Raw genomic sequence first — 23,510 nt, forward strand, 5'->3', positions numbered from 1 at the left:
TCTTTAAGTGAATGAATTGCAGCGACAGTGGAATAAAATCTCTCATGTGTGCAAACCATATTGGGGTATAGTTTTTCTGTCTAATCTGCATATATTTTTAATGGAATGTTTACCTAGGCTATTTCTTGGCAGTGCTTTAATAGTCAAAGTATAAATGGCATCATTTAAAGACTGTACTACTTGGCTGGGAAAGGTCTTAAAAATCACCGGAGAAAATGCTCAGTGACAGCTTCTCTTAGACTTTTTTTTTTTCTTCTTCTTCTTTACATTCAGTATTTGCAGTAGTATTACTAAGCTAATTTTGTCTTTCTACCCTTAAGCTTTAACTTTTTCAAAACAGCATTTTGGAAGCTAGATATTTACCTACTTGAGTTAATGTAAAAATTTTGGTCTACTCCCATAGTTCTCATCTTTTAATGCTAACATTTTAATTCATCCTCAAAGTTTTGGTATTTCCAAATTTAATCTAACTTACTTTTTCAAAATACTCATTTTATAAGAAATTAACAGTTTGTAGTCCTTTCTACATTAACCAGTATATCTAGATTCCTAGTTTGGCCAATATCTGGCAATTCAATCTTTGATTTGATACTTAATCACATGAGGTTTCATTCCTACCAACTTGCTGTAATCCTACCCCTATGGGTAAAAATATTAGTGGTCAAGCAGTGCTAAAGAAAGTGTAGGCACCCGTGTGGTCACATGGTTAAATGTTCATTTAGTTGGGACGGAGTGAAAAGTACCATTTTTTGCCTGGAAACGCTAGAAGATTGTTGTTCTTGTGTTACTCATTCATGCAAATTGGAGAAGGTATAATTGAAACAAGGTTGGCAGCCTTGGAGGCAGTGCTGCAGCCCAGCTCAGCTTAAAGGTCGCTGGAAATCAAGTACTTGGTAAGTGAAGGCATTTTGACTACCAGCAACTGAAGGCATTTTTGGAAACGGCAGCCCCAGGCACGGCTGGATTCTTTGCTTTCTCTGATCGCTGCGACCTCCGGCCTTCCTCAGGATGAAGACTCCTGCTTCTGCGCTTTTTAAAAGGCTCCACACATGACTTTTCCTGGGGCTGCAGTCCAGCTGCTCCTCGCCTTCCTCCCGGCCGGGACCTCCGTCAGGACGCTCAGCCCCGAACATGCTCGGCCATGAGCGCAGATGGCACCGGGCTCACGAGTGCACATCGCCTACCCTTCGTGGGAAGCCGCTCCCGGGAGCAGGGGATCCGCGCGGACCCCGGGGGCCAGCAGGGCCCAGCTGAACCTGACGCCCCGCCAGGCTGCACGAGCCCGGTCCACGCAGGGCCAGACTCAGTTTCCCGAACGGGCCCCGGGAATAAAAAGAGCAGCCAGCTGCAGATCTCCCTGCAGCCCGCAGGGCACGGCGGCCACCTTCACCCCGCCTGTGTCTGCCCCACCAGCACCCGCACGGCCGACGAGGAGCCGGGTGCCCTGAAAGATGCCCACGCTGGAAGCGCGGCTGCCGCCTGCGGGCCGAGGCTCGGGCTGGGCCACTGTCCTGCCAGCGAGAGCGGCTCCGACTGCAGCTGCAGCAGCAGCAGCAGCAGCGACTGCGGGTCCTGCACGAGCGGCACAAGCCGGGGTTCCTGCAGCACCAGCAGTGGCTGCACCTGCACCTGCACCTGCACCTGCCCGCCCAGCCAGGCCATCCTCTCCCGTGCTGGAGACGTGGCCTCTGCCAGCACTGCCCACACCAGTGTGCCAAACAGGGCATCCGCTACCTGGGATGCCTTCCCAAGAGGGGCAAGGACGAGCCCGCTTGTTCAGGATGCGCTGGAGCACGGAGCAGAGCGTGTGAAATGGCCACAGAGCAGCAACTGCAAGGTGCCTCTGAAACGTTGCTCCTCCTTGGGCATTTTCCCCAGGAGCCCCTCCAGCACCCCACCCCCCTCTCCAACCAGGACCGAAGCCCTGCCGAGCAAAGGATCCTACCAGACCTCTCACCAGCTCGTGATTTCTCCTGGAGAAAGCCTCCCCGGTGAAGAAGGCGCTAGTGCCAAGGGGTCTTTCTCTACGGCGGTCAGTGGGCTTCGGCTGTCTAAAGCAGCCCACACGCCTGGAGAGGCGAGAGGCATAAGGCCACTGCACAGGACAGACACTCTGCACAAGAAAAGAATTGCTGGCAGCCGCAGACCACCACTTCAGGCTGCCCGTGAAAAGCCCCCTGAAGGGTTTCCTTGTGTTTCAGTACATTTCACCCACCAAAAAGCCCCTCTGGTGGAGTGTGAGGCAGCCAGTGCCTGCGGTCAGTCGGCCAGATCAGAGATCAAGCTGGACCCGAACGCACAGCGCGTGAACCTGCTGCAGAGGAGGTCGGTGTCCGCGCATTCTCCAGTCTCCGCCAAGGTCGATTACCAGATAAACATCAACAGACAGTTGGAAAGACCAGATTCACAGATGAGCAAAAGCTATGCTCTTTTGCAAAGGAGTATTTCATTGGGAGGAACTTACCCAAATGCTTCCTGTTTATCTAGCCTCAGGCATGATTGTTCTAAGGGGGGACCATCTCAGCTACGCATAAAGTTTGCACCTGGAAGGGAAGGTAAAGCTGATAGTTTGTTGAGAGGCACCAGTCGAGGTTTCCCAAGTGAACTGGCTCATTCTCTGGAACGCTCTTATAAGGTAAGTTTCCTTTGGTCTTTGTCAATGTGAATTTGTGCTAGGATAGCTGAATGACATCTTTGGCTAAAATATTATAATATGGCTGTTTTAGATTCTTGTATATTTATGAATCTGAAGAATCCAGTAGTTACTCATTCTATTTGCCATTTTACCAATATAGAAAAAAATGCATTTAAAAAGTTTGAGAGTGATGTAAATCCTGAAACATTTCTGTAATATGAAAGCAAGCCTGGAGTCATCTCTAGCATTTGACCTTGGAATAGTCTCTCTCAAGGGCAGTGTTTTGACATCTAACTTCCTGTTTTATTCTTACTTTTTTAAAAAAATGTTCTTTTAGTAGTCTTCCCCTCCTTAATCAGGATGAGATAAAGTAATGGTTATTTAAAATGTTAAACAGTAAATATCATGTTATAGGGCAGGTTTTTTTCTGACCATCTATATGTATTAGATCACTGATGAAAAACCGTTATGCTTTATGTTTAAAGCAGAGAAAAATAAGCGGCATTTACATTTGTGTATATATTTAACCACAGGAATTTTGCTTCTACCCCATTTTTCTTTAGCTACCACTTAAAATATAACTTCTAAAATATAACTCTTTCAACAAAATTGAATTCTAAACTTTATATTTTTGAGTTTAATTCCAAGAGCTAGACATTTGCCTTAATTCTCAGATTAGCTTCTTAATTTATTTTGGTAATGTTGCTTTATGTTAGCAGTTTAACTCAAACAATCTTATCCAAAGCAATTCTTTATGTGATTTGCATTTCCCAAGGTATTTTAAGAGTTCGGGACTTGAATAAAATTTTAAAGTTTGTATATTTAAAAGATATTTTACAGATTCCAGGAAATAAAAAAAAATGAGAAAACATGACAATGAAAATGAAATGAAAAAACATGACAGTAGTTTAGGGAAAAGCGTATCTGTTTATCTGTGTTTATATAACACTCAATATCTGCATTAAAGGTTTTGAAACAAGTCTTCACAAGATAACTTTAGGTAAACAAAGTATTTAGTCATTCTTAGTTTGTTTTCTCTTTTGTAATCTGGTAAATATAATCCATGATAAGTAATACCCAGATTTTAATAGAAGCGACTTTACTAGTGATGGAAATGGTCAGATTTCAAACTCTGCTCTGTGTTTTAGAGTCATTTATGCTGCTTACAGATCCAGCTTTTAAGAGATGTTCATTCATTCAATTGTTGTGCTCACAGAGAGCAAACAGTGAAATGACACTTTGAACAAACATACTCATAGTTTACTAATCGAATTACATGCACCTTGTAGATGAATTTCACATTGAATAAAGTCATATGAAAGGAATAAATAACCTAGAAATATTTATAGAAAAATCCATAAAATAGTTGATTCTGTAGTACTATTATAATTTGTTGTTGATGTTTTTAAGAAGACTATTTTTAATGAAGTTTGATTAAATGCCTTTTGCCTGACAGAAACCCCTAGTTATTTGTTTTAAGTTTAGGTAAATTGACTTAATTTTCTGACAACAACAAGATACCTATCTTTATAGATTCTAACTTTTTGTAGATTACTGGGTAGTGAGAAAACTCGAGTGTGGTTTACAGGGAGGCCGTTACACTATCCTTCCTTTTAATGTTTATCGGACAATTTCTTTTCTGAAAGTACTGTGACATAGTAAAGTGTTAAAGTCAACACTAGGGCTAGTTGGGTTTGCCTAGTAGGAAAAAAACAAACTGAAACAAGGCCTTTCTTTCAGAGGAAAATACTAATGCTGCTTTAAAAACAAAAGACCAAACCTAGCAGTAGCAGCAATAGAAGGTTGTTCGAAATAATCCCGTGTTTATCAATAATTATATATTAATCTAATTATAGTGCTATATTGTAACTCCTTTATAAATAAACAGCTCCCAAAATATTTCTCATGACTCCAGCTAGTCTGGGTTAGTGTTCTGATCTGCTGAGTGTGGATTCACATCTAACAAGCTGATATTGGAGAAGCACTGAGTCACGTCAGCTGTCTGGACTAGGACCCTAGGCCCTAAAGCACCAAGAGGTCTGCAGAATCTGCTCCGATGTGTTTAGTCACGGCGTTCCAGCAGCAGGATACCAAGTTTCTAGCTCTCAGTAACCAGATGAGTGCCTGTTTATTGTTTAACCTAGTGAATAGTTAACGTGTATCTGTGATAGCTGCTCCAGTCTTTGTGTACGAATTAGAGTAAAGATGAGACTTCATAGACTGTGTGGTGATACTTATTTCAGACTTAGCAAAAAGCTTAACTACTAGCATAGTAGTTATATACTATAGTAGTAATAGATACTTATATAGTATATAGCATAGCAGATATATATATATAATTTGTTTTTGAATATCATCTTGTTTTGTAAAGGTGATTTTTGATCTGAAAGCAGGAGTGCATGTTTCAGCATTGTGTGTGAAAACACAGTGTTAGTGGGGCCAGGCGGTGGTGCACCTGGCTAAGCACACACTATAGGACCCAGGTTCAAGCCCCTGGCCCCCACCTTCAGGGGAAAGCTTTACAAGTGGTCAAGAAGGGCTGCAGGTGTCTCTCTGTCTCTCCCCTCCCCCCTAATATCTCTCTGTCTCTATTCAGTAGTAAACAAATGAATAAAAAAACAGTGTTAGCTTGATCACAATGTAGGTTCAACAACATCTACACCATGCCTCGGCCTCGCATGAACTTAATGTGCAGCTTGACGATACGAGAATCCAGCATGAAGCCCAGCCAGTCTATCTTGGCGTTACTCTCGATCGCACCCTGTCATTTCACGAACATCTCATAAAATCTGCAGCAAAGGTGGGCGCGAGGAATCACATCATTGCAAGACTGGCCAGCTCCTCATGGGGCGCGAGCGCTTCCACACTACGCTCATCCTCTCTGGCATTATGCTATTCCACTGCAGAATACTGTGCCCCAGGATGGTTCCGTAGCCCCCATGTCCACTTGGTCGATTCCAAATTATATTCCTCCATGAGGATCATTTCTGGAACCATCCATTCCACCCCGGTTCCATGGCTGCCAGTTCTTAGCAACTTCGCCCCGCCAGATATTCGTCGGGATGCGGCATCATCTAAGTTCATTTCCCACGTCTACGCTCGACCGGACCTGCCAATATACGCGGATATCTTCGCCCACCCTGTCCAACGCTTGACGTCTCGTCACCCAATCTGGTCCCCTACGCCTACACTGAACTTGTCTGTTCCAGTCTCTTGGAAACAGAGCTGGCAGTCAGCTGAGGTCAAGAACAAACACCTCATCACAGACCCCTGCGAGCGTCAACCCGGCTTTGACCTAGCACGTTATGATCGGGCCCTCCTCAATCGCTATCGAACAGGCCATGGCCGGTGCGCCGCTATGTTCCATCGCTGGGGAGCCAGAGACGACCCGAACTGCCCCTGCGGCTCCAGACAGACTATGACCCACATAGTCAACAACTGCCACCTCTCCAGATTCAAAGGAGGTCTCGAAACTTGACATCAGGCTCAACCTGATGCTGTTGTCTGGCTACGGAAGAAGGGCAAACGCTAGAAGAAGAAGACTTTCCAAGCGGTTATAATAATCACTATTCAGATTTCTTTTTTTCTCCCTGTTCAGATTTCTAGAAACTGTATAATAGTTTTTCTTTTACTGTTCTGTTTCTCTGTACTCTTTTCTAGATTTCCTGTGTTACTGTGTCCAGGTACTTAGATTTCATTACTGTAGTGTCTGAAATGCCTTTGTATTTTGCCAACGCTTGTACATGTCCTTCATTCTTCACGTTTTTAGTAGAATTTTTTTTTATTTTATATAGATTTGATTCTGTTATATATGCATTCTAGTTTTTTTATATGCTACTTAGCTCTGGGTAGATAGATTGCTTAAGCCTAATATACTAGGACTTTCAGAATCGCGTCTCATTTACTTCAAAGGCCTTTAGCACTACTTTCTTTTTTTTTAATATTTTTATATTTATTTATTTCCTTTTGTTGCCCTTGTTGTTTTAGTGTTGTAGTTATTATTGTTGTTATTGATGTCATTGTTGTCGTTGTTGGATAGGACAGAGAGAAATGGAGAGAGGAAGGGGAAGACAGAGGGGGGGAGAGAAAGACAGACACCTGCAGACCTGCTTCACCGCCTGTGAAGCAACTCCCCTGCAGGTGGGGAGCCAGGGACTTGAACCGGGCTCCTTACACTGGTCCTTGTGCTTTGCGTCACCTGCGCTTAGCTCGCTGCTATACCGCCCGACTCCCAGCACTACTTTTAAGATTATACATTCCAATACCTTTCTGTGGTCATTCATTATAAAATAAACATTTAATTGTATGCTTACTTTTCTGTCAGTTTTTCAATGTTAATTTTAGTGATATAGTTAGACATATTTGGTTAAGTTTATTTTGAACATTTAGTATTTTTTATTTTATTAGTGATTTAATAATGATCGACAAGATTGTAGGATAAGAGGGGTACAATTCCATACACTTCCCACCACCAGAGTTCCGTATCCCATCCTCTCCAGTGGAAGTTTCCCTATTTATCCCGCTGGGAGTATGAACCAAAGATCTTTATGGGGTGCAGGAGGTGGGAGGTCTGACTTCTGTAATTACTTCTCCACTGGACATGGACACTGACAGGTTGATCTATACTCCCAGCTTATTTCCCTAGTGGGGTTGGACTCTGGAGAGGCAGGATTCCAAGACACATTGGTGAGGTTATCTGTCCAGGGAAGTCAGGTTGGTGTCATGGTAGCATTAAGATATAAAGCAGAACAAATTGTTTAATAATCAGGAACCTAAAGGTAAGAGTTTAGCAGATAAAATTTGGGGTCTTCGTGTGGGAAGAAACTAGGAAGTCTATTTTAGGTACAGTCCAACGGACACAAGACTACTGATTTTTGCCTGAGCCTGACAGCTAACAGCCAGGTGGGCTAAGAGTCTTGTCTGGGAAGTTGGGAATAGCACGAGGAAGCTGGATCAGGGCCGAGAGAAGCTCCCAGATGTGGGAAAGGTATATAAATACCACTGTTAAGCTCCATTGATCTGGCCCATGTCTGGCCCTGTGTGACCCCTGTCAGCCTGGCAGTTTGCTGGGTAGCTGTCCTCTGCCTTGTGGGGTGTTTAGCAGCACCTCTGGTCTCCACCCGCACCCCCACCCCACCTCCACCCCTCTCCCCCGGCTTTGACAGTTGGCAGGCTGTCTGTCTCCAAGTATTGGATCGACCTTCTCGTGGTGCATCCCGTGAGTCCCCATGCATTGGGGAAACTGGCGATCCTTCCTAGCCAACTGAATCCACATGGATCCCAGTCACTTTCAAAGCCAGCAACAAGCAGCTCCTGACAGCTTTCAACCTGACCTGTTGACTGGCTACGGAAGAAGGGCAAACGCTAGAAGAAGAAGACAGACACACCTTAGGAACCGAATAGACCCTCACTGGTTTACCCAGAGCAGCAGCACCTGCATGGCGGCTCTGTGGAAGGACCAAGCTGCTGTGAACAGCTCCATGAAGCTCAGTACAGGGAGGGAGCCCCGTGGCTGTGGGAGGATGCACTGCCTGGCAGTGGCTTTGAGTCTCACTGGGGGTGGGGGTGGGGTGGGCCCTCTTGCTGAAGAGGAAGCAGCATGTCTCTTGCAGCCAGACAATAGTCAGGCAGTAGAAGCCTTCATTTGCTTATTATTTAATTTAAAAATCTTTTTTCTCTTTGCCTCCAGGGTTATTGCTGGGGCTCGGTGCCTGCACCATGAATCCACTGCTCCTGGGGGTGATTTTTTTTTTCCCTTTTGTTGCACTGGTTGCTTTATCGTTGTAGTTATTATTACTGTTTTATTGCTGTTGTTGCTGTTGGATAGGACAGAGAGAAATGGAGAGAGGAGGGGGAGAGAAAGACACCTGCAGACCTGCTTCACCGCCTGGGAAGCGATTCTCCTGCAGGTGGGGAGCCGGGGGCTCAAACCGGGATCCTTAATACTGATCCTTGCACTTTGCTCCACCTGCACTTAACCCACTGTGCTACCACCCGACTCCTGAAGACAGAATTTTTAGGAGGGACAGAGAGGCCAGGGACTCAAGGAAGAGGTGGCAAGTTTCAGAAGTACAACAACCAAAGCCACAGAGTATGTGTACTGAGTGTGGCAGCTAGGAGCGACTCGGTGCCTTGACTTTCAGAGAGAATAGCTGGGCCAGAAGCAAAATGAAAGAGATGAGAAAGCAAAGACAGTGAGCAGAGGTTCCTTAGCAGACACCAGAGAGTCAGCAAGAGGTAAAGCAGGTGTATGTAGCTCACAGCTGCTGCCCAGGACTATGGCACCAGGTGAGTGTAGCACAGGAGACACGTTTTTTAAGTTTTTACTCATAAAATGGAAACACCGACAAGACCATAGGATAAGAGGGGTACAGTTCCACACAATTCCCCCCACCAGAACTCCGTATCCCATCCCCTCCCCTGACAGCTTTCCTATTCTTTATCCCTCTGGGAGCATGGACCCAGGGTCATTGTGGGATGCAGAAGGAGGAAGGTCTGGCTTCTGTAATTGCTTCCCCGCTGAACATGGGCGTTGGCAGGTGGATCCATACTCCCGGCCTGCCTCTCTCTTTCCCTAGTGGGGCAGGGCTCTGGGGAAGCGGGGCTCCAGGACACATGGGTGGGGTTGTCTATCCAGGGAAGTCTGGTTGGCATCATGGTAGCATCTGGGACCTGGTGGCTGGAAAGAGTTCAGATAGAAAGCAGAGCAAGTTGTTGAGCAATCATGGACCTAAAGGCTGGAATGTTGCACATGAAGATTTGGGGTCTCTGTTTTGGAAAAAGCTAGTAGGTCTATTTTAGGTATATTTAAAGGATCCATGACCCAACTAGTTTTTGCCTGCTCCTGACATCTAATACGCAGGTGACCTAAGCTATTGTTGGGGGCGGGGGTGGTGGTGGTGTCACAGTTGGAAAAAGGGCCAGAAAGCTGGGTCAGGGAAGAGAGTAGCTCCCAAATATGGGGAAAGTATATACGTATGGTTAACTGTAAACCCCATCTGTTTGATCTGGGGTCCATAAAGACACATTCTTAGCCAGAATGTTGCTGCTACCCCCCCCCCCCCGGGGCAGGCTCCAGGATGCTGCCCTCTCAGTCCATCACCTTAGAACTATAACTAAGTGAAGAAAGACACTGAAAACTGTAGTGTTGGTTCGGCATTGTGAAAGGAAGGATGCAGAAAGATAGGTGTGGAGCCTGGCGTCTGCCTATTCATAGGCACGACTATTCTTGGGCAGTGTACAGCCGCCTCCCCGCTGCCCACCGTGAGACAGAACGCAGCTCCCACGCAGAAACAAGTCAGGACTTCAGGTCTGGTCTGCACGGTGACTTATGAATAAGAAATGCTTCTTTCCTCACGGATCTCTTCAGAATGTGGAGCCTACACACTAGACCTGTCTAGACACCCTCCAACAAAATGGAGCAGGAAAAGCTCAAGGAGGAAAGGAGGGCACGGCAGGAACCTTCAGTGTTGCCCAGCCTCTGTGTTGAGGCTGGGGAGGTGGAGGTGGGGCCAGTGCCCACACCCCCAACCATTTCTGTCTTTCCCCAGTGGGGCAGGGCTCTGGAGAGGGGGGGTTCCAGGACACACTGGTGAGGTCGGCTGCTGAGGGAAGTCAGGATGGTGTCATGATAGCATCTGCAACTTGGTGGCCCATTGAGAACATAGTAAAAACACATTTTTAAAAAAGGTACTTTTTGAGAGACCCCAGAGCACCACTCCGGCATATTTGGCCCCAGCCGTCTAACCAGAGACTCACAAATCTTACACTCCACCCACAGAACTGTCTCCTCACCTTCACAGAAACTTAACAGTTTTATTTTTTTAGCCAAACAGCGCTCAGCTCTGACTTATGGTGGTTCTGAATATTGAACTGAGGAGCTTAGAGCTTCAAGCGTGGACCTCTGCTGCAATAACCATTGCGCTATTTCCCTAACTCTCTTAGTCTTTATCTTTTGTCTCCCTTACAAAAGCTGAGGTGTAGAATCTTACGATAACAGAAAAAAATGGCATTATCCAAGATGAATTCCTTTTTCTCTTGTCTTTATTTTTTGTTAATTCTCTTTTTTAAATTTTTTTATTATTATCTTTATTTATTGGATAGAGACAGCCAGAAATCGAGAGGGTAGGGGAGATAGAGAGGGAGAGAGACACCTGTAGCCCTGCTTTACCTCTTGTGAAGCTTTCCCCCTGCAGCTGGGAGCTGGGGGCTCGAACCTGGGTCCTTGAGCGCTGTAACATGTGCGCTCAACAAGGTGCGCCACCACCCGGCCCCTTCTCTTTCTAATGCCATTTGAGTTGGCAGGCACTGCCTTCACTAGCTGTGTGGGCTGCTCTGGGAGCTCTAGATTTTAGGTTTTCAAGTGTGTGATCTTCAGTGGTCTTGTTAGATGCAGAGTTTTGCTCAGCTCTACACAGTGGTCATGGCCAAAACCGTAGTCGAAGATGTTTGTCGAAGGCACAATTTTGTTAACTGAAATTTTGTTCCCTAGATTCTGGTTCAGCAGGTCTAGAGTGGAGCCTGAGATTTCTATATATTTTTTCCCAAGCCCCCAGGTCATGCCAATACTGCTCGTTCCTCCTGCACACTTGGGGGAGTAAAACTTAAGACTTATTTAATGAGGACAGTTATGCAGTGCCTAGTTAAAGTATCCAGCTTGTCTATGAAAGAGAGCTGTGAGAGTGATGTGATCAGATTCTCAGAGTGTAAGGTCCACTTAAACATTAGATGTGTTCTTGATGAAACTGTGCAAAATGGAAGACTGGATAGTGTCTGGCCCTAGGAAGATTCAAAAGCAAGTTTGCGTAACTGCTTCCGAAAAGAATTTCAGCCTGACTACTTCCCAGAATTGCATTTCAGTCTTATTGAGGAACTTGCAAATACTTGTCTGCAGAGCATGCAGTTCCACTTCAAGAAATCTCTTAAATTGGTTAGGGCTATGACCCTAATTTTTGTTGGTTTTTAAATTGTTGCCTACATTTTTTTCCTTTCCGCATGAGACTCGAAAAACCCAGTTGAAATGTCATACGTTCCTTAACTATCTGGCTTCTTCAAGCAGTTTGCCCTGTCTTCTCATGTGACTACACTCAACTTTCACAATTTATTTCCCTGTAGCAGTGTGCTTTAGGATACTGTGAAGAATGTTTAGGGCTGGGGTGGTGGTGTAGCTAGATGACGGCACATGTTACAGTGAGCGAGGACTCGGGTTCGAGCCCTGGTCCCCACCTGCAGGGGGAAAGCTTTGCATGTGGTGAAGTAGGGCTGCAGGTATCTCTCTGTCTCTCTCCCTCTCTATCTTCCCCATCCCTCTCAATTTCTGGCTGTCTCTATCCAGTAAATAAAAAGAAAATTATAAAGAAGAATGTTTAAACTGGACACTGAAGTCTGCAGTGAATTGAAATGTCGTATATGCTCAATGCTTAGTTCTGAGAGATTGTGTTGATGGTTCTAGGAGAAAATTTAGAAATCCTGGACAGGTGCAAGGGAGATGGTTCGCTAGGTAGAGCTTGGCACTGCATCGGGCTCTGGGTTTGACCCTTGGCACTGCCTGTGAACACCACAGTGGACTCTGGATGGCAGAGCGGGACTTTGGTGCGTCCCTCTGCTCCATGCTTACAGGAGATAAGGAGGGCTTTAAAAATAGAATATAACAAGGGCCAGGAGTCTCTGTCTCCCCCTCTTCTCAATTTCTATCTGACCTAGCCAATAAAATCGTGAAAGTGGCCTCCAGGAGCAGTAGATTCGTAATGCAGGCACCTGGAGGCAAAAATTAAATAAAGAAGTGTCTTTTACATGCCTTTTGTAACGGTGCTGAAAATTATACTTTGCTTGTTAAGTGTAAGTCAGTGTAAGAAATCGAGGGCTGTTTTATACTAAAACAACTGAAGCACTCGTAACTGGCTTCTCATAGTATCTGCATTCATGGCTTTGCCTAATTTGGGGAAGCCTCATAAGGTGTCAAATACTCACAAGGTAAGAAATGAAAACAAAAAGAGCATAGCAAGAAAGAAGTTAAAGGGAGGAAGACAGAAATAGGTAGGCAGTCAAGGAGGCAGGCCAATGCCACGTTTGTAGAATCTATCAGAGAAGACGCCTAGAGGAGACATTAGACAGGAGAGGGATCTTCTCTGGAGTCCCAAATCAGGGACTTTTAGTTTGGAGCTGACTGTGGAATCCCAGTGGTTATGGGTGACCAAGACAGCCTTGCCCAGATAGCCAGAGTAGGATATTTACGTGATGAGTGGTGCCCGTCCTCTGCATGAAAGAGTGGCACTCTTCAGATGAATACCTTGTTCCCCAGGGCGGGTGCCAGAGGGATATTATGATCGTGACTCAAGCGCTCGTTTCCACAGCGGAGTCTGATTCATAGCCTCCGTGTCCCACTAACTGGTGCCATAGAACTGTGTGTCTGGAGACAAATTCACATCAAGTTTCCTAAAACAAGGATTGAATCGGGGCGGGCGGGGGACAGCGGACAATAATAAGGAGATGTAAGCAAAGATCTCTGATTAGCTCTTTCTCTGCTCAGTAGAATGACACTTCATCCCGGGCTTGCTCTAAAGGCTGGATTCTCAGAGTGGCTTCTGGTGTTCCAAGCCAGTGTTTTAGCTCAGCTTTGCCTTTTGTATCAAGGCTGAAAGGCTGAACCCACTTAGGGAGCCACTAGGCTTAATGGAAACTCAAGTCGTCTTCAAAGCAAATGAGTTTAACAAGTATTTATCAGAAATAGAATGTGTTTGTCATAGTGGCAAGCGTTATACTTGGCTTCGAAGTTTATAGTTTAGATGACAAGGAAGCATAATCCATTCAAAAGTGAGAACCAGATATAATACAGAAGAATATTTAATCATGTCCATGTACAAGGCAAACAGCTAAGCCCAGGGACTTGATCATCTATGTACTTTTCAATTAATTTGTGGGGACGGCAAGTGGTACTTGTGCCGTTTTAAAACTCAGACTCTTGATTTCTTTAAAGATTCCCTTGACACTTTTTTTTCCCCTGTGTCCTAGCTTCTTGAATTCCTCTTAGTAAAGTTTGTATCTCTTGGATCAATCTTCTAATTTATTTTTCCATATGCCCGCCCTCCCTCCCTTCCTCCCTTCCTCCCTTCCTTCCTCCCTCCCTCCCTTCCTCCCTTCCTTCCTTCCTTCCTTCTTTACTTTTCTTCTCCTCCTCTTCCTCCTCCTCCTTCTTCTTCTCTCTCTCTCTCTTTCTTTATTTCTCTTTTCTGTCTTCTTATTTAACTTTCTGGTAGTTTTCCCAACTCTCCTCTACTCTATAATTTAATCTTTTATTTCTCAAGTTGTGTCTTGTCTGAGAACCCTCTGCCCCCACTCTTTGTTTTACAACTAGAATCTCTTCTTTCTCTTAGACTGTCGTCCTTTAGGTTTTGTCTTTCAGTTTTGCCTGGGCTCTGTGTCATGTCTGTGACACTTGTTCGTCACTGTGCTGTTGTTGTCACTTGCATGTCCGGTCAGCTCTGGCTGTCCGCATTGGTCTGGGAAGCCAGCTGAGCCTCTAGGGCTTCTTGGTGGATGAGCTTCTTTGTTGAATGAAATCTCTGCATCTGGCTCGTTGCTGTCCAAGCTCAGTCCGTTTCCTCCTTGTTGTTGTTGTTGTTGTGGCTGCTGCTGTTGTTGGATAGGACAGAGAAATTGAGAGAGGGGAAGACAGAAAGATAGACACCTGCAGACCTGCTTCATCCCTTGTGAAGTGTCCCCCCCAACCCCCCGTAGGTGGGGAGACCAGGACTCAAAGTGAGATACTTTGCACCTTGTGTGTTTAAGCCGCTGCACTACTACTCAGACCGCCACCCCTCCCTTTTTTAAGTAGAACACTGCTCAGCTCTGGATGGTGGGGTTGGGGTTGGGGGTGTTGAACCTGGGACTTTGAAGGCATGAGAGTCTTTTTGTATAACCATTATACTACCACTCCCAAGAGGAGAAACTTCTTTTTTTAAATTTTTTTTAAAAATTTTTATTATTTATTTTCCCTTTTGTTGCCCTTGTTGTTTTTGTTGTTATAGTTATTATTGTTGTTGATGTCGTCGTTGTTGGATAGGACAGAGAGAAATGGAGAGAGGAGGAGAAGACAGAGAGGGGGAGAGAAAGACAGATACCTGCAGACCTGCTTCACCACCTGTGAAGCAACTCCCCTGCAGGTGGGGAGCCGGGGGCTCGAACTGGGATCTTCACGCCAGTCCCTGCACTTTGCGCCACGTGTGTTTAACCCGCTGCACTACCGCCGGGCACCCCAAGGAGAAACTTCTAATAACCTTCCAGTTATATTTTATAGATGTGATCAGTGATAAACAGGGAGTGGTAGTGATTTCTTGCTTGTTTGTTTTTTTAATTTTTATCTATAAAATGGAAATATTGACAAGATAAGAAGGATACATTTCCACACAATGCCCACCCCCAGAGCTCCACATCCAAGCTCCTCCCCTGACAGCTTTCCTATTCTTTATCCCTCTGGGAACATGACCCAGGGTCACTGTGGGATGCAGAAGGTGGAAGGTCTGGCTTCTGTAACTGCTTCTCCACTGAACATGGGTGTTGGCAGGTCGATCCATACTCCCAGCCTGTCTCTCTCTTTCCCTAGTGGGCAGGGCTCTGAGGAGGTGGGGCTCCAGGACACATGGTGGGGTCGTCTGCCCAGGGAAGTCAGGTTGGCCTCATGGTATCATCTGGAACCTGGTGGCTAAAAAAGAGTTCAGGTAGAAAGCAGAGCAAATGGTTGACTGATCATGAACCTGAAGTCTGGAATGTTGCAGATGAAGATTTGGGGTCTCCGTTTTGGAAAAAGCTAGTAGGTCTATTTTAGGTCTATTCCAAGGGGCCCATGACTTTACTAGTTTTTGCCTGAGCCTGACAGCTACTATGCAGGTGGGCCCAGGTTATTGTCTGAGGAGATGGTGTCATAGTTGGAAAAAGGACCAGAAAGCTGCATCAGGGAAGAGAGTAGCTCCCAAATGTGGGCAAAGTGTATAAATATTGTTGACTGTAAACACCACCTGTTTGATCTGGGGCCTGTATTCGGCACAGGAGCCTGTGTGACCTCTGCATCCCTGTAGGTCTGAGCTCACATTCTGTGGTCACTGCTAGGAACGTTCCAGGCTGTGCCAATTTTAGGACCCATCATCCACTGGTGATGGGCAGAGTCTGCTATCCAACCTCCCTTTGGAGAATGGAACAGTTCCTACCACTGTTGATTCACAGTGAGGGCCAGGTCCTATAGGGGCCCACAGAGGGGTCCATGATGTTGCTCCTGATGGAGATGACCAGTGACCGTGGTGAGAGGGATCTGTTAGAGGCCTAGGCCCATCATGTCTGTGTGGGAATCCCAGGACTCCCTGACTAGGGCCCCAGCTGATGGGGTGACCTTGTAGTGACTAGAGAGTCATCATTAAAGTGTGCCAGTCTCTTGCCCTTAGTCAGCTTTTGCAGTCCTTGCTTTGTCTGACACGGTGAGCTTTGGAGTGATTGGGGGAAGTGTACTAGGAGGTAGGTGAGGAGGGTGTCTAGGTCTAAGTAGAAACTGTTTCATTAGGTACTTTAAGGCGTCTTAGTAGGCCTTTCTGCTTGCTTGCTTTTTTTTCATGCCTGCCGCTTGTTTACCATGTATAGTTATTTTTGTACATTGTTGGATTGGATTCGATATTTGTCTTGAAGCCATTTACATTTGAGTTTGTGAGAGACATTAAGCTATCATTTTCTTTAGTTGTAACCTTTTCTAGTTGTGTTTTTTTTTTTTCATAGTTGTAGTTTTAGTATGATATTTTAATAAAATGAGTTATAGAGGATTCCCTTTGTGTCTGTCTTCTGAAAGATACTCTAGATTTGGGGTGATTTTTTCTTCTTAATGTTTTGGTAGAATTCACCTGTGAGGCTGGGAGTATGGATCAACCTGTCAATACCCATGTTCAGCAGGGAAGCAATTACAGAAGCCAGACCTTCCACCTTCTGCTCCTTGGGTATCTTGGGTCCACACTTCCAGAGGGATAAAGAATAGGAAAGCTATCAGGGGAGGGGAGGGGATGGGATACGGAGTTCTGGTGGTGGGAACTGTGTGGAGTAACCCTCTTATCCTATGGTTTAGTCAGTGTTTCCTTTTTATAAGTAAATAATTTTAAAAAACAAGGGCAACAAAAGGGAAATTAAATAAATAAACATAAGAAAGTACTTGACTCAATAAAGAAAACCCGTGAAGTGACTCCCCTGCAGGTGGGGAGCCGGGGGCTCGAACCGCATCTTTACACCGGTCCTTGCGCTTTGCGCCATGTGCGCTTAACCCGCTGAGCTACGGCCGAACTACGCCCCCCCTTTTTTTTTTTGAAAGAGGTTAAGAGACGGAGAGGGATGTAGGTCAAGAGAAGACAGAAGGAGAGACATCTGTGGCACTACTCCATCACTTGTGAAGCTTCCCTCTTACAGGTGGGGGCTAGGGGTTTGAACCTGGGTCTTTGAATATAACAACATGCACTCTACCAAGTGAGCCACCACTTGGCCACCTTAACTTTTTAAAGATCAGATTTATGAAATATAAGGCATAGTGATGTTAAAGAAATGAATAAGAAAGCATATTATAGCACAGCCTAAAATATCTAATTAAATGTTACCTTGTTCACTTAAAAGCGTATCAACTCAGGTTTTTTTGTTGGTTGTCTTTTTTTATTAGTGATTTAATACTGATTTACAAAATTATAAGATCAGCCAGTGGCTCATTAGTCTAGAGGTGTAATTCTCACTTTGGGTGCAAAATTACAAGATAACAGGTACCACTGCACACAGTTCCCACTACCAGAGTTCTGAATCCCTGTAATCCCTGTGTGGTGGCCAGGGGCCCAGTCTAGGGCCTCATGTAGGTGAAGCATGTGCGGTGGTACTGGTGAGCCATCTTCTGGACCACAACACGATTGTTTTTAAGATTTTCACTGCTGAGAATCTTCACACATTCACTCATGTTGACCTTGCTTCCCTTCAGCATCCCATACTTGTTTAAGTAACTATGTTCATTTCCCTCTCTGCCAGTTGCAAGACAGAATTGATTTCGTGGTCTTTTCTATTAATTATACTTCCTGGAAATCACATTTCACATGCCTTTGCAATATGTTTTACTAGAGCTAAGTTCAGCTCTCCTTTCTGGTAGTACTGGGGCTTGAACCTGGCACTTTTGATGCCATAGACATGAAGGCCTTTCTGTATTACCATTATACTGCCTCACCAGTCTTGCCTTTACATGTTTAGTCATTTTTATTATATATCAGAAATATGTATGATGCTACAGGGAATCTATGAGTCTCTGTCTTTCTCTGAGGATGTTGACTTTTGTTCTAGTAAGGTTGACTCAGCTGAACTCTAAACACACTCTCTCTCTTATTTCATTTCATTATTGGATATAGAGAAACTGAGAGAAGGAGAGACACTTGCAGCCATACTTGATGACTGCAGGTGGAGACCAGGGTCCTTGTGCACTGTAATGTGTGCACTTAAGCAGGCGTGCCACTGCCTGGGCCCCAAACGCTGTCTCTCTTTAGGCGACTATTAAAAGGTCTTTGCTGGGTGATGGAGACAGCATAATGGTTCTCCAAACTGACTCATGCCTGAGGCTTCTGATCACCAGCAGTGCTCTGGTATTTCTCTGTGTGTGTCTCTCTCTGCATCTCGCTCAAAAATAAAATAAATAAAAATTTAAAATCAATCAATAAATAAAAGGTCTTTGCTTTAAAAAAGAGTCTTTGCTCCATCCGTTCAGCCTTGCAGCCTTTTCTTATATATATACATAGTTCAGCCACCCACTAGGAGTTTACAAAAGGATATGGAGGGACTCCCACAGCATCTTCCTGTCGGACATTGTTCCCCTTACCTAAACTGTTCATTTCAGAGGATGTCTTCTGACTCCTCAAATGGGTAAGATTTCAGACTTCTGCCTCTATTCTAATCACTCTACTCTAGAAACTAAGAAGGATTGCTGGGTAAAAACTACACAGATATGCTTTCTGCCAGCCTGATTCTTTCAAGGATTGCTTCCTCTTGGCTTCTGCTTTCTTCTGATCACTCTAGGGTGCATCCAAACATCTGTCTTTGTTTCTGTTTTTTATCTTTATTTATTGGATAGAAACAGCCAAAAATCGGGGGATGGGTGTTAGTACAGCAGGTTAAACACACATGGCACCAAGCGCAAGGACCGGCATGAGGATCCTGGTTCGAGCCCCTGGCTCCCCACCTGCAGGGGAGTCGCTTCACAGGCAGTGAAGCAGGTCTGCAGGTGTCTGTCTTTCTCTCCCCCTCTCTGTCTTCCCCTCCTCTCTCCATTTCTCTCTGTCCTGTCCAACAATGAACGGCATCAACAACAATAATAACCATAACAAGGCTGCAACAACAAGGGCAACAAAAGGGGAAGAAAAAAAAAATGGCCTCCAGGAGCAGTGGATTCATGGTGCAGGCACCGAGCCCCAGCAGTAACCCTGGAGGCAAAATAAAAAAAACAGCCAAAAATCAAGAAGGAAGTGGGTGATAGGAAGAGAAACAGAGAGACACCTACAACGTTGCTTCACCACTCACAAAGCTTTCCCCCTACAGGTGAGGACCGGGGTCTTGAACCCCAATCTTTACACATTATAACATGTGCTAAACCACCACCCACCCCCTTTTATGTTTTTTTCAGGGTATATAGTTGTTATATGAGAAAGGATTGACCACTACTGGAAACTATACACTGTCGCCTTTTATGTTTACACTGATATTGCTTAGGATTAAATAAGCAAAAATAGTGGTTCAGGAGGAAGCGCAGTGGATAAAGCATTGGACTCTCAAGCATGAGGTCCTGAGTTTGATCCCTGGCAACACATGCACCTGAAAGATGTCTGGTTCCTTCTCTCCTCCTGTCTTTCTCATTAATGAATAACTAAAATCTTAAAAAAAAAAAAAAAAAAAAAAAAGGCAGTGATGGGAATAGCTTATCAGTATCTTCTGAAATGACTGGGCATATAATACTAATCTTACTGTTTTGTTTTTTTTTTTTCCTATCTCTTTTTCTTGTAGACTAGAGATGATTTCCTAGGTCAAGTGGACGTTCCTCTTTATCCATTACCGGTAGGTGTAGATGCCGAAAACTTTGCTTTTTGTGTGTACTCGAGTTCCACAGATGCTTAAAGATATGACTAACATAAATATTGACTAGTAAGTATATCTGATATTTTTCCTTGAACATGCTATTTTCTGAAGAAGAAAAAAATCACCTTTAATTTTACTCTCAAGATTCTCTTACATGAACCCTACCTAGTAAGCAGATAAAGCCACTGAGGTTTGCTGACATAATGAAAGCTTTGTTTGAAGGAGATTGCTTTGCAAATATTTTCTTAAAAAAAAACCACTACAGGGAGTGCCTAGCTCACAGAAGGAAAACAAGACAGTTGGTAACAATGTAGGCACAAAACTGAGTCTGGGCCAGACATTTTCCAGTGGAGGAAAACAAACAGGTTCAGGAAATATTTCATAATAACAACACAAGTGGACCTAGTTTCTGATGTAGAGACTGATAAAAAATAAACAGAAAGTTTATTTATTTTTGAATTGGGAGATAAGGTTGGTTTCTCAATTAGAAAGTTAGAAGGAAAATTTTGTTGGGGGGGGGCTTAATGTTTTACAGTCAACAGTAAAATACATGTGTAACATTTCTCAGTTTTCACATAACAATTCAACCCCCTCTAGGTCCTCCTCTGCGTTCATGTTCCAGGACCTGAACCCTTCCCATCACTCCAGAGTCTTTGACTTTGGTCAATACACCAGACCGTGTCCGAGTTCTGCTTTTTTTTTTTTTCTTTTTTCTCCATTTTTACTTTTTTATTCTTCTTATTAGTGACTTAATACTGGTAGACAAGATTGTGGGATAAGAGAGGCACAGTTCATAACAGCTCCCACCACCAGCGTGCCGTATCCCATCCCCTCCACTGGAAGTGTGTGTCCCCATTCTTTATCCCTCTCGGAATATGGATGAAAGATCTCTGTGGGGCGCAGAAGGTCGGAGATCTGGCTTCTGTAACTGCTTTTCCTCTGGACTTGGGCATTGACAGGTCAGTCCATACCCCCAGCCTGTCTCTGCCTTTCCTTAATCTGGCAGGGCTCTGGGAAGGTGGACTTCCAGGACAAGGCAGGTCGGCATCATGGCAGCATTTTTCAGCTCCTGTCTATGAGACCATCTCATATTTGTCCTTCTTTTTCTGACTTATCTCACTTAGCATAATTCCTTTAAGGTCCATCCAAGATGAGGTGAAGAAGGTGAATTTACCATTTTCAGTAGCTGAGTAGTATTTCATTGTGTGTATATACTACAACGTTCTCAGCCACTCATCTGTTATTGGACACCTGGGTTGCTTCCAGGTTTACAAATCGTGCTGCTATGAACATAGGTGTACAGAGATCTTTCTCAATGTGTGTGTTTGCTTCCTTAGGAGATACTCCCAGGGGAGGAATTGCAGAGTCATAGGGGGGTCAACTTACAGATTTAATGTAATCCCCATCGAGATCTCACTCAATTTTTTATTTATTTAATTTGTTTACCCACTCAATTTTTTTAAGCACTACAATTTATTTGGAGCACATTGAATTTCAGGGAAAATGAAAGCTTAATGTGAGCATCTGTCAAAAATAGGAGTATTCGTTATGGTGGCCTAGGAGGTGATGCCGTGTATAAAGTGTTAGACTCTGAAGCATGAGGTCCAGAGTTCAAACCATAGCATCTCATGTACCAGAGTGATGCCCTGGTTCTCTCCCCTACCCTCTTTCATAAATAATGAAGTGTAAAAAATGAATTATGTATGGGGAAAAGTGCTGGAAAACTTAAGGCAACAGCAGAATCCTGACAATGGTGGACCGTCTAGTTAAGAGAGTTTAGAGTACTGAAGACCAAACACTGAATCTTAGTTGATATGGGTCTGTCAGAGAGGAAGCCGGCAGATAAGGAGAAGCAGGAAAAGAACCAAGTAAATAACATCGGAAGAACTTAAGGAAAAATTTCAAGACGGAGTCATCAGCACAACACGCAACAGAAAAGATAATAAAGACAAAGAGTCGCCAAACTCAGTGAGAAAACGAGTACTTCCCTCGCCTCTCAGCAGTCTGAGGTCTCTATTGAGCGTCTGGCGCTGCGCATGCTCCGTATTCCTCGAGGGAGCCAGCGTGCTAAGCACTCTGCTGGCTTCTCTCTCATGCCCGTCTTCTGGCTCCACAGCCCAGCTTCCCAGCTAGTTTTAGACTGGCTTGTGATGCCAGCTGCAATTCCCAAGACTCAGAAGGACAACCCACAGTCTTCTCACTGGCTGTTACCATCTGATTAGCTGCAGCTGATACTTTGCTCACACCTATTTTCCGCTGTGTCTCAGCTCAAAGTTGATGAATATTCTTGCAAAGTACACGTTCCTGGTGTTGTAGCTGTATTCTAAAAACCCACTGTTTTATTTCTAGACAGAAAATCCAAGAATGGAGAGACCATATACATTTAAGGATTTTGTCCTTCATCCAAGAAGGTTAGTAAATATAAAAATAACAGGTGTCATACTAGGCTTTTAAAAATGTCTTTATATCTTTTTTTTTTTTTAAAGACAGACAGAAATTGAGAGGGAATGAGGTGATAGAAAGAGAGACACTTGTAGCTTGTGAAGCTTCCCCTCTGCAGGTGGTGACTGGGGACTAGAACCTGGGTCCTGGCACATGGTGACATGTGCATGCTACTGGGTCCACGCGACACCCTAATGACTTTATATCTTACAGTAAGTAGCCTCTTTGGGAATTCAAGGTTTAAACTTTTGTAAGTAAGCTACTTTGAAATGTCATATCATTTTTAAAGCTTTATTTTTTTTTAAAGATAGTTTATTTATTAATGAGAATGATAGGAGGAGAGAGAGAAAGAACCAGACATCACTCAGTGCATGTGCTGCCGGGGGCTGGACGCGGGACCTCATGCCTGAGAGTTCAGTGCCTTATCCACTGCACCACCTCCTGGATCACTAAAGCTTTATTTTTATTCCCGATTTAAAAGTAATATATGCAATGGCACCAAAATTTCTGAAAGTATAAACAATTATCAAAAAATCTCTGAAAAAGTTATTATACCCTGTTGGAAAAGATTTATATCCTAGTATTTATCAGACTAGAAGGAAAATTTGTATGATTTCAAATCTTAAATGTCGTTTTGTCATATCGTGTTTTAAAGACAAAAATCTTTATATACTCAAAGCAAAGGTCAGGAAACTTGGTATAGACAACACCAAGTCCCCCTCTTAGAAAATTTAAAAATGTTTATTTTTTGTTTATAAATGTTAATATTTTCTGGTTGTGTTATATCTACTATCTATTAAGTGAAGTCACATAATTAATACCTGTAGAAACTTTAGAGTATATATGTTTAATTCTTTCATTTTTAGAGCAACTGTAACATTTATATACCGAGAATAACTAATTAAATACTCTTTTATTATTGATTGCTCCTGTGACCTGCTTTCCAGCTATCAAATGCTTTCTAGTATATTGATCGTTCTCCCTGGCCGTTCAGGGAAGGGCCGCCTCCTGATTCATGACAACCATAGAAGAACAGTTAAAACAGTCACAGTGACTAAAGGAGGCGCAGGGCAGGAGGAGTGTATCCTAAGGGAAGGACAGGATGAAAGAATCTGGACTCTTGTCTAGCAAAGCAAAGAGCAACAAACACATGCTGGAGGAATGTAAATTAGTCCAGCCTCTGTGGAGAACAGTCTGGAGAACCTCTTCCTCTTCTTCCTCTTCCTCTTCCTCTTCCTCTTCCTCTTCCTCTTCTTCTTCTTCTTCTTCTTCTTCTTCTTCTTCTTCCCCGTCCCCTTCTCCTCCTTCTCCTCCTTCT

General features: G+C 44.1%; 1 protein-coding gene and 1 long non-coding RNA gene across 3 annotated transcripts in view; both read left to right on the top strand.

The window, feature by feature from the left end:
- Positions 1–23,510, top strand: part of NEDD4 (NEDD4 E3 ubiquitin protein ligase) — a 106,566-nt gene that overhangs the window by 43,789 nt on the left and 39,267 nt on the right. The window contains exons 4-6 of one of the 2 annotated variants that reach the window (XM_060178205.1): positions 4,551–4,743; positions 19,679–19,729; positions 22,100–22,161. In XM_060178205.1, the coding sequence (XP_060034188.1) occupies positions 22,115–22,161 (47 nt within the window). In that variant the 5' untranslated portion in view covers positions 4,551–4,743; positions 19,679–19,729; positions 22,100–22,114. The remainder of the gene's footprint in view (positions 1–4,550; positions 4,744–19,678; positions 19,730–22,099; positions 22,162–23,510) is intronic. The other variant, XM_060178203.1, reaches the window with a different exon arrangement.
- LOC132534289 (uncharacterized) lies at positions 12,690–16,437 on the top strand. The gene is made up of 2 exons (XR_009546013.1): positions 12,690–13,318; positions 15,767–16,437. It is a non-coding gene; the product is annotated as an uncharacterized LOC132534289 (long non-coding RNA).

Source organism: Erinaceus europaeus, chromosome 18 (assembly GCF_950295315.1).
Source record: "Erinaceus europaeus chromosome 18, mEriEur2.1, whole genome shotgun sequence".
Taxonomy (NCBI): domain Eukaryota; kingdom Metazoa; phylum Chordata; class Mammalia; order Eulipotyphla; family Erinaceidae; genus Erinaceus; species Erinaceus europaeus.